Below are 12,049 nucleotides of genomic sequence, written 5' to 3' on the forward strand. Positions count from 1 at the left end.
GTGCATTTTTGGTTCATCCACGGAAAAGTTAATCGTAATTTTCTTCACAGTGATTTCCCAAACTGCCTTTCATTTAGCAGCTGAGACTCGCTTCCTTGATCAGAACGTCCAGTTTTTGTAGAGAGAATTTTCCTCCTTCTGTCGTCTTTCCTCTGTGTCTACAACTGGTGTTGATGTGTGACGAGTGGATCCGTACATAAACATACAGTACATCATGATACATCAGTTGCAAAAGGCTAAACTTGTGATAAAGATTTATAAATTGGGCACCACATCTACCTCTGGCTTTAATGAACCTGCTGACCTTACCAGGGTGATTTATTCCATGAGCTGACTACTCTATGGCAGCAGCGGAGGATAAGAGAAAAGAAAGCTTGGACCTATTTGCACTTCAAGAAAGGCACCTGGGCTAAGGCCCCGGCGTTGGAAATGCATAAAGCCCGTGTATAGCCGGGAGAGGGGGAAGAAAACCAGAGAAGCAACGAGCAAAAAGGTACAGACCCTACAGGAAAGACAACCAGCCACTGCTCGCCTGTAAGTGGAGGGAAGACATGAGCTTTCGATACAGGAGGAACAACAACAGTGAGCCGGGGAAGTGATTAAAGATTCATTTCCGTGAGACCAGACTCTCCAATCATCCTCTCCCGAGACGCTGAACAACGCACTGCTGCTGCTAACTGGCTGCACTAAGACTCTGAATCCGCTGAGGGAAGAGCTTATTTGCACGTCTGAAAGGTTATAGTTCAAGGTTAGCTCACAAAACAGCTTTCAAACGCACAACAATGGTAAACATAGAACCTCTCAATGCTTCAAAACACTTTCAAAAAAGTGCAATAAACAAAAAATTGCCACAATTTAATAAAAAAAGGCTGGGAAAAACGCAACTACCGTGCTTTCAATTCAAGGACTGCAAAAAATAAACCATTTAATAATGGACAACAGGTAAAAATCACAAAATTGGTCAAAATAAACAAACAAAACAAGATGATAGAATAACAAGCCGACGTCCAACCAGCTGTTTTTTGGGGTGTGTTGTGCCTTTTTTGAAGACCAAGTCTGGTTTTACACACCGGACAGCTTACGTTTAATGCCTTTGTGCGAGGTAAAGGTAATATATTCAGCATTTTAAGTATTAATATAGCAGCAAATAACTATTTTTTTGTAAAGATTTTCATTCTGTAAAGATATAGTGGAGTAACAGTGTCCTAAGCTGAGAATGAAGCCAAGCTTGCCACTATATGCTGCAGTCCAAGCTTCTCTATTGTTTATTTTCATAGCCAGGATGGCCACATGTGCATGTTAGTCCCGCCCTGTGATCACGTCTGTCCTCCCCAGGTTGTGTTTTGCCCTCCCCAAGCAGTGACCACCCACACAATTTAAAGCAGGATGGGAAGCTAGTGAAACAGAAGCCGACTTCAGCTTCACTGAGAAATGAAATGCCTGAAAAGGGATGAGGAGGTCGCTCCAGCTGGACAGGAGGGCAACATTAGCTCATTTCTGCTGTTTCACAGAATCAGTGTTCAGCATTATTTTGTCTTGTTCGCGAATGTTCGTGATAGCAGCTGCTTTGCTTTACAGCAGAAACCGAGTGACAGTTTGCTAACCTGCTACCTGCTAACATTAGTTACGTTACTTGTTGTGTGGTTGTTCACTCTAACATTATAAGGGGTTTGGTTTGCGAAGGGTTTTAATGGCCACAAAGATCTAAAAAGGCATGTTGGCCTCGGAAATGTGTGTCCACAAATTTGGGGTAGATTTTCTGAAGGAGCACTGAAGGGAGGGGTGTGATTGTTTTGCTGTTAAGGGTTAAATATCAACAGTAGTTCTCCAGAACTGTGAAGTGGTACTTTAGCAATACTCAAAGTGATAATGCATCTTTTTTGTGCTGACCATTCATATCAAAATGTTTTGATCTAATACAGAAAAATTAGCACAACATTAACAAAACACTTTTTAGTTTATTTTTACAAAGAGCAGCGCCACACCTGCTAGTCAGTAGACCACTTTCTAAAAGGGCAAATGACAAAATCAAAATCAAAACATTCACTTCCACGGCCACAGGTGTATAAAGCCGAGCCCCTAGGCCTGCAGACTGCTTCTACAGACATTAGTGAAAGAATGGGTCGCTCTCAGGAGCTCAGTGAATTCCAGCGTGGTGCCGTGATCGGACGCCACCTGTGCAGCAAGTCCAGTCGTGAAATTTCCTCACTACTAAATATTCCACAGTCCACTGTCAGTGGGATTATAACAAAGTGGAAGCGATTGGGAACGACAGCAACTCAGCCACGAAGTGGTCGGCCACGTAAAATGACAGAGCGGTCAGCGGATGCTGAGGGGCATAGTGCGCAGAGGTCACCGACTTTCTGCAGAGTCAATCACTACAGACCTCCAAACTTCATGTGGCCTTCAGATCAGCTCAGGAACAGCGTGGAGAGCTTCATGGAATGGGTTTCCATGGCCGAGCAGCTGCATCCAAGCCTTACATCACCAAGCGCAATGCAAAGCGTGGAATGCAGTGGAGTAAAGCGCCGCCACTGGACTCTAGAGCAGTGGAGACGTGTTCTCTGGAGTGACCAATCACGCTTCACCGTCTGGCAATCTGATGGACGAGTCTGGGTTTGGTGGTTGCCAGGAGACGGTACTTGTCTGACTGCATTGTGCCGAGTGTAAAGTTTGGTGGAGGGGGGATCATGGTGTGGGGTTGTTTTTCAGGAGTTGGGCTCGGCCCCTTAGTTCCAGTGAAAGGAACTCTTAAAGCTTCAGCACCAAGAGATTTTGGACAATTTCATGCTCCCAACTTTGTGGGAACAGTTTGGGGACGGCCCCTTGAGTCCTGACCTCAAACCGACAGCACCTTCAGAATTAATTAAGGCAGAGACTGTGAGCCAGGCCTTCTCCTCCAACATCCGTGTCTGATCTCACAAATGTGCTTCTGGAAGAACGGCCAAAAATCCCCATAAACACACTCCTAACCCTTGTGGAAAGCCTTCCCAGAAGAGTTGAAGCTGTTATAGCTGCAAAGGGTGGGCCGACATCATATTAAACCCTATGGATTAAGAATGTGACGTCACTCAAGTTCATATGCATGCAAAGCCAGATGACCAAATACTTTTGGAAATATATATATTAGTATCTTCACTGGTAAAGCTGTAGTGTTTATGTCTGAAAGGGGAGAAGAAAATCACCCCCATCAACACTGATCACTGAAACAGCTGACCATAATCAGACACTGGACTATTTAGTCAGAGCAAAGCCTCAGTGTCTTCTGAACCTTCAATGACTGTGAAAAGCACGCGGCAGAAGATGGTCATTAATATGGCCACTGCAAGAAAAATAGTTATATGACCGAAACAGATCAGCACATTTCACCACTGTATCTCTCACGTCTCTGTCTGCACCTCTCCAACTCCTCATCACTTACACTGTGTGAACATGTCACGATGAATCGTCCAGCAGAAATTCTTTAAAACAGCCTGAAATAAGATCTTTTTACATCAACACATTAAAAGTAAACAATGATTTTGCCTTCTCCTGTAAAGTTGCCATTCTGGGGATACTTGTTTTTTTTTTGCGGGGGGGCAGTGACAATATTGACACAAATGCCAGCGCAACTGATTGACAGCTGTGATGCTACTGTTTCTTAGCAACAGGTGAGATATGCAAAAAATGTAGCTCGGTTTTTACGCCCTATTATAAACTATAACTGGTCTAAATCTTTCTTTTTATGGCATGCATGCAGTCGTTCAGTGTCCTCGAAGTACTGATGATACCCAGTCGTGTACTGTGAACCAAATCAGGATGATAACAATAACAGACCATCCAGCCAATCTCGAAACGCAAAATAAACCGAAAACGTCACACATATTGAGCTCCCGTCCTACTGTGGCATGAACACAAGGACACCGGGCGCTGATGGGGTTTAATTGATGTAGTTGTTAAGGCATTAAGTCATTAAGTGTGACGGCCCAGCTGCGGGAGACTGGGGTAAACGCTGCAGTTTGTTGGGGGCAGATCCTGTAGGTGCAGCCTCAAATCACCAAATCCAGAATTCATTAGATGCCACTAGAAAGCAGTGAGTGACCACAGTAGACAATGTTGATCTTATTTCTTATCTTGTGCTGCATAACAAATAACCCACAGCCAGCTCTGTTTCTCTACAGACCTCCAAACTTCATGTGGCCTTCAGATCAGCTCAAGAACAGCGTAGAGAGCTTCATGGAATGGGTTTCCATGGCCGAGCAGCTGCATCCAAGCCTTACATCACCAAGCGCGATGCAAAGCGTGGAATGCAGTGGAGTAAAGCGCCTCCACTGGACTCTAGAGCAGTGGAGACGTGTTCTCTGGAGTGACCAATCACGCTTCTCTGCCTGGGAATCTGATGGACGAGTCAAAGCCAGATCTGTTTCTTTAGGCACACAATTAGAGTCAAGTTTACCAACTAAACCTGCCAGACTGCTTTCCATTTATATGAGTCTATCGAGCTCCCGGTTTTCCACGATGTAATGTAAACCAATACAAGCCAAGAAAAGCTCAGCTGGTCTGTGAGGCACAGAAATCAGCAAGACAAGAAGGAAGAAACAGTACCATACCTGTACTGAGGAGAAGGCAGGCCTTTAGCATCGCAGGTGAGCGTGGCCTCTTCTTCAGGCAAACCCACAGGAGCCATCAAATCACTGGGCTCCATTCGCCACTTTGGCCCATGGAATGATTTATAATCTAGACATTCTGGTGGAAAACAGCAGAGCAAGAACATGAATTCAGATGTCAGTGCAAGTTCTCTATGCAGTCTTAACCAAAAACTGCCAACACTTTACTGTGGGCAGATGTTCCTAAGCTCTACAAGACAACAGGCATAGACCTACATAGACATTTATAAACACTTATTCAGGTCATCATTTGTCACATAGGCTACACTGACATACTAACAGCCAGGTGACACTCTACTTCTACTGAGATCTGCACCAGAGTTTGGGTTTTTGTCTTTATATCTTTATCATTTGGTGCGTTTGGTTTGGTACTGCAGTGGTTTAGCTACACATGTGGGTGTTCACTGCGTTCTTTGATTGGTCAGATGTTTTACCCCTTTTTATTTTAAATTTCACTAAATTATCATACTATTACATCCAGCTCTATCCCTCAGTTCTACCCTTGGTTAAATGTACCATCACGTCTATTATACTCTACTCATAGGGCCAGATTTGATTAAATATTAGCTAAAGTTTTCACATCTGAAACATCTGGAAAAGTGTTGGAGGCGTTATTATCGCACTGGCAGCGAGAAAATGCTCAAACATTTATTTTAATGAAATAAACACAGTGAGAAAAAGTTTTCTGCTCTAAAATCCAAGTCAGTTCCAAGGTGTTTTCAACTCTGAACCAATGGTTTTAATGTACATGTGGGTGCTCTCTGTGTTCTTTGATTGGACAGAAGTTTTACCCCCTTTTTTTTCATTTTTAACTTTCTCTAAATGATCATACTATAAAATCCAGCTCTGTCCCTCACTTCTCTTCATGTATTATCACGCCTATTGTATTCATAGGCCCTGATTTTCTCAAAAGAGGTGCTAATTACCGGCAGACACTCTGCGCTGGTGGGGGTGACTAATTTAGTGGCTTATCTACTAAGAACTTCCATGCAAATGAACACAAGCTCAACCGCGTAATTAACATATGAGCAGGGCAATGGAACCACGTGTTTGACTCACATGCGTTTTGCATGGACGCTCGTTTCTGCCACACTGAACAAACAGGCTGCGTCCCAAAACGCACTTCAGCACTAAATGGTGTGTAAAAATATTGCATCATCATTTTGCATCTAGAATTCATGTCATATTATAAAAGCTATGTTTAACTGCACTGAGCGCTTCCTGCTCAAGCTGGGAACCGCATGATTTTGACTTATGGTGAGTGCGTGTTCAGCTCAGAGCATCGAACCTCGTCTGTGACGTTTCAGTAACAAAACCACAGAAGAAACCAGTAACTAGTAGCTTAGTGCAGCGACTGCAGAGACAAAGTCTCATAATAGTTTTTGGAAAAAAACTGGGCCCCACTTTATATTAAGTGTCTAATAACTGTGTAGTTACACATTAATAACATATGCAATGACACTGTGACTACCAATGATTTCACCAGTGTTACAGATTGATTATACTGATTATATTGATTGTAATTACACATGTATTAACGTCAGATTTGCCTCAAGTAATTACATGTTTTTGATACATGACCCATCAGGGTCCCACTTTATATTAAGTGTCTAATAACAGTGTAGTTACACATGAATAACATCTGCACCAACACTGAAACTACCATTAATTTTGTCAGTGTTACAGATGGATTACAGAACTCCAGCCTATGTAATTACACATGTATTAACGTCAGATTTGCCTCAAGTAATTACATCAGGGTCCCACTTTATATTAAGTGTGTGTAATAACTGTTTAGTTACTTGTGAAAAACATATGCAACAACAATTTAACTACTGATGATTGAGTCACTGTTACAGATGGATTACAGAACTACAGTCTTGTGTAATTACACAAGTATACCTTGATAGTTAACAGCCTACTCTCTCTCATGTAATTACACAAGGGTAATAACAAATGTGCTTCCATTTGTAATCAGACTGGAACAGCAGGTATCCCCTCATCTTAAAACACAACTTCTGTAATGTTACTTAAAAATGCTACATTACCCTCAAAGAAATTATTACAACTCCATTATTACACAGTACCTACATAACAATTACACAGGAACTGCCCACTTATTATAACATGTAACTTTAACACTAAACTACGGGAAAATTCTCTGTAGAACATAAACTTGTTTATTACATGAGGCAAAACAAGTTGATACACATGTGTAATTACATAGGCTGTAGTTCTGTAATCCATCTGTAACATTGCCTTAATCATCAGTAGTTACATTGTTGTTGCATGTTATTCATGCGTAACAACACAGTTATTAGAGACACTTAATTTAAGGTGGGACCAAAAATGGTCCAATCATTATATGGAGCACATCTGCTCACTCTGATGAGTGTAAAATATATCCAGTGTTAGCCAATAATACTTTAAATGAAATTTTATTATTATTTTCTTCATCAAATTAAGGAAAAAATAAGAAATGGCATGCAAAATTTTATTTTTGTTTGTCAAAATTGTTTTTTTTCTCTCTCTCTCAACAAGAGCAGCCACAGTATGACTGAAAATAAGGCAAAATGAAGTTAAACAATGCACGGTCACTATTTACTACCAGCCTTAGTACGTCAGAATAAGTGGCTCAGGTAATAATCTCACCTCAGTATTTTGCTCTTGTGGATGCACATCGCTGCTGTCAGAAGAAAACCTCGTATTTCCATTTTTGTCGTTTTTCAGTTTTTGACAGTTTCAAAAAAACCTGTTGCTCTTTACATTGTGTGTGAATTTCATGATGAATGGACCAAAAGAAACGGCCCAAAATGACTTGGAGTGACGTCTGGTTCCATTGACTTCCATTAAAAGTAAAGTGTGTTTTGTCCTTCTCCTGTGAAGTTAACATTTTGGAGATACGAGATTTGTATCTGGAGTGAGATTTATATGCAGGCTTTTTACAGCAGTGATGGGTTTTGGTTCAATGGTTTACTAGAAAACCCAACAGTCTGACACGCATAGCAGCGCTGTGCTTTTATTACAGCGCAGGTTTAATAACAGACAGGGCTTTTTGATATACGGCAAAAGTGGCATCTGCTTAAATAAATAAACAAACAAGGAAAAATGTTAACTTTCGTATAATCGAAACACAGAGTAATCATCAGCAGTAAACAGTCGGTTGCTGTACCGACAGCATATTTTCACACTTCATGCATGTGTTACTTCCAGTAAAAAGGCTAAAGTGATATTAAAGGGGCAAATTGAATGCAGCATCACTGAGCAGTGAAAAACAGACTCTCTGCAGGAGCTGGAAGTATGTCGTTCAGGACAAAGCACATTCATTACAGACCATTTACACATCCAAAACAAATACTGCATTCCAACCTTCCACTCGCTTTGGAACGTGGGGTGGATACACAATGACCATGAAAACTGTGAAACATTTCAGAACTGCACTATAAGACGATCAAATCTCATATACTGAGATAAAGTTCAGCCCCTTTGTCTTGATGCAGCTCTATGCACCCTTGGCGTTCCCTCAAGCATCTACATGAGGAGCCACCTGGAACATTTGGTAACACTTTCTATGAATGTCACCTTTGTAAGTATCTATAAACACATGCACAACATTCATAAGGCATTATAAACATGCCTATAAATATTTATATAAATGCATTACATGTTGTAACCATGGTTACTGTGCAGTATGAATTGTTAACATTTATATATGCGTTATAAGGACTGCTCATAAATGATAAGAGCTCATAAGCTGTATTAGTCCGCTCTCAGTAAAGTGGAGCGTGCTGGACTAAAGCCTCCTCCAGGGTTCAGACTGAGGCTTCAAGTTGAAGAATTTACTGAAGGATTTACTGAAACACTAAAACACAATAAGCTCATTACAGGCTTCAAATGTCGGAGTTTAAACTAGAGCAACATCAGAGTTTCACCCAATGTGGGAAAGTCAATGTTCACCACTGTTAATGTTCACCACCGTTAATGTTCACCACTGTTAATGTGCACCACTGTTAATGTTCACCACTGTTAATGTGCACCACTGTTAATGTGCACCACTGTTAATGTTCACCACTGTTAATTTGCACCACTGTTAATGTTCACCACTGTTAATGTTCACCACTGTTAATGTGCACCACTGTTAATGTTCACCACTGTTAATGTGCACCACTGTTAATGTGCACCACTGTTAATGTTCACCACTGTTAATGTTCACCACTGTTAATGTGCACCACTGTTAATGTTCACCACTGTTAATGTGCACCAATGTTAATGTTCAACACTGTTGATGTTCACCACTGTTAATGTGCACCAATGTAAATATTCAACACTGTTGATGTACGCCACTGTTAATATTCACCACTGTTAATGTTCACCACTGTTAATGTTCAGCACTGTTAATGTTAACCACTGTTAATGTGCGCCACTGTTAATATTCACCACTGTTAATGTTCACCACTGTTAATGTTCACCACTGTTAATGTTAACCACTGTTAATGTTCACCACTGTTAATGTGCACCAATGTAAATATTCAACACTGTTGATGTGCACCACTGTTAATGTGCGCCACTGTTAATATTCACCACTGTTAATGTTCACCACTGTTAATGTTCAGCACTGTTAATGTTCAACACTGTTGATCTGCACCAGTGTTAATGTGCGCCACTGTTAATATTCACCACTGTTAATGTTCACCACTGTTAATGTTCACCACTGTTAATGTGCACCACTGTTAATGTGCACCAATGTTAATATTCAACACTGTTGATGTGCACCACTGTTAATGTGCACCATTGTTAATGTTCACCACTGTTAATGTTCAACACTGTTAATGTTCACCACTGTTAATGTGCACCACCGTTAGCCTGGCACTGACTTAACACTGCATATCCAATAGAACGCCAGCAGAAACCAGCATTACTGTACTGTAGTGTAGTGTAGTGGTACACAGTAAAGGGTTCTAGCGCTTGACGTTAGAACCAGTGAGGGAACAAATTACAGTGACATCACTCGACAAAGCTCACTGTAGCAGTGATTCTAGGCTGGACGGCCAGTTTGGAGCATCTGAATATTCAGGACTGAAGCTCTGAAGATGCAGCTCTAACAGCACCAGAGCTGAGAAATAAAACACTGTAAACCTCAGTAAATAAACTAAACTGTATTTGTCCTTACTTTCCAAGCTGGGACTAATATGTTATTAACACTATTTATAATGCATTATATTAACAATTCATAACATAATAAACTATAAAGCATAATTCAGTATAATTCATTTTTATACATATTTATAACCATGTTTATAATGCCATACAAATGCATTATAACATGTGTTTATAGATACTTACAGAAAAGTAGCTCCATATTTGCTGGAAACCGGTGGCCGGAAAATACCTGATATTTAAATTTAAAAGATTTTTTTTTCAATTTAACACTTATATTTGTCTTAGAAACAAATCTGAAATAAATCTGTAAAAGTAAGCCTTCAGATCCAGTTACAGAGCACACATTCAGGTGTGTTCAAACCTTTAACTAAAGGTAGTGTTTGTATTATACAGCGGTGAACCGTGACCATTAGAGATAAGCCTTCCACTCTATGAGCCGTAAACTTCATAGAGCAGACCCAAAATGACTTGGAAAGATGTCTGGTTCCATTGACTTACATTAAAAGTAAAGTAGGTTGTTTCTATGTCCTGTAAAGTGACAATTTTCATCCAACAACAGCAACATATTTGATCTTTTTACAGAGACTCCTTCAGTAAAGAGTCCTGGCATAGAGATGCGCCTTTTTTTCCATATTTAACATCTGTCTGAAATGCACTGGTCAGTCTACGAGCCGTATAGGCAGTCAGTGACGTATCTGGGACTTCCAGAATGCCCAAAGTGATGTTCTTCTCACTAAATTGGTCTCAACATTGGAAATCAAAACGATTGGTCGATTCCAATCTCACTTTCTAATTAGGTGAGTGGTTAATCTGACACATTAGGTCTTCAGTTCAGCCTCTGAAGTCCTAACCAATGGGAAAGTCAGCTTGGCTGTATCTACCGAGGTACCACAGAATGACTGGATGCTTCAATGTTTTAACTTAACAATGAAACAAGAGCATTACGTACAGTACGTTTGGAGTTTAATCATGTTGAACAAGATGACTGTATTACATAAAAACTAACTAAAATTGCAGACATGCATGTTTTATTTTTTTCACAGAAATCTTTGGGCCTTCTCTGAAGACCTAGAAGGCCCAGAGGGTTCCCCTCTTGTATTATTCATGCATAATGGTAAACAGAACGCATTCAAGGCTTGATGGAATAGAGGGTGGAAGGCTTGTTGAGTATCAGTTGCCACTGGAGAGTAATGAGGGTAAATACAGACCTTATGCTGTGAGCATATTCTAGAAACTTGGGTATTAAGATGTTCTGCATATGCACTTCACTCTCTCCTTAAAGGGCTCAACTCGGCAACACTGTAAATGAGGGGCACCCTCAATGTTCTCAATGTACGAAATAAAGGTTGATTGACTGATGTCGTACATTCTTCTTGTGCTTTATTTTTTTTCCATTTGTGGTTTTATGTACAAAAATAGTCATTAAATTATTGGTACATGAACATTTTCCAACCTGTCTTTAACCCTTGGAACAGCAATGGTGAACTCTGGTCCTGGAGAGCCAGATTCCTGGACACCTGATTCTACTCAGTAGCCAATTGCCAGATTTTGGGGGTGTGTTAGCAGGTAAATGACCAAACTGTGCTGGACACCAGCCCCCCCAGGACCGCAGTTCACCACCCTGCCTTAGAAATAAACAGGCTATTTTTCGTTACTGTGTCCTGACTGATTTCAGATTAATGAGCTCCGTTCTGATTGGCTGCCCTGCATTGCACTTCATTCAAGAAGCATTCTGAGCTGAAACACCCCTTAAAACTTCAAAATGAATGGGCGGAGCTAAGCTGCTATAGACTGAACTGGTGTAAACGGATGTTAATAGACAGATGTTTGAGTTGGATCTTTTCTAAATGAGTGTCATGATTGGCCCCTCCCAGTCCTCCATGTGCTTTAGTTTACTTCTGGTCTTGTCCATGTGCTTCCTTGCTTTGATTCTTCCCTGTCCTGCCCCCTTGTTTCCAGACCGTGCTCTTGATTGTTCTCACCTGTGTCTTGTTAACCTGTTCAAGCCCAGTGTTTTTCCCTGGTTGTTTGCTGGTCTTTGTATTGTTTGGTGTTGTTTCTTCTGGCCTCCGTTATATTTCCTAGTCTCTGTTATTGGGTTTAATCTGTGTTGCTTTCCGTTATGTCAGTCCCTCCATCTCTCCGTGTTGGCTCTGTGATCCTGGACCCTGATTATGGATTTACCCATAATAAATCTCCCTTCTCTTTGCATATGCGTCCGCTTCATCATCGCTCCCCGGCAT

The 12,049-nt window shown here is 40.9% G+C and overlaps 1 protein-coding gene across 2 annotated transcripts in view; it reads right to left on the reverse strand.

Moving 5' to 3' along the window:
• cntn3a.2 (contactin 3a, tandem duplicate 2) overlaps positions 1-12,049 on the reverse strand; it is a 106,423-nt gene that overhangs the window by 72,672 nt on the left and 21,702 nt on the right. For both annotated transcript variants that reach the window (XM_017715917.2, XM_017715916.2), the window contains exon 3: positions 4,590-4,725. In XM_017715917.2, coding sequence (XP_017571406.1) covers positions 4,590-4,725 — 136 coding nt within the window. The remainder of the gene's footprint in view (positions 1-4,589; positions 4,726-12,049) is intronic.

The sequence above is a fragment of the Pygocentrus nattereri genome, chromosome 9 (genome assembly GCF_015220715.1).
Source record: "Pygocentrus nattereri isolate fPygNat1 chromosome 9, fPygNat1.pri, whole genome shotgun sequence".
NCBI lineage: Eukaryota > Metazoa > Chordata > Actinopteri > Characiformes > Serrasalmidae > Pygocentrus > Pygocentrus nattereri.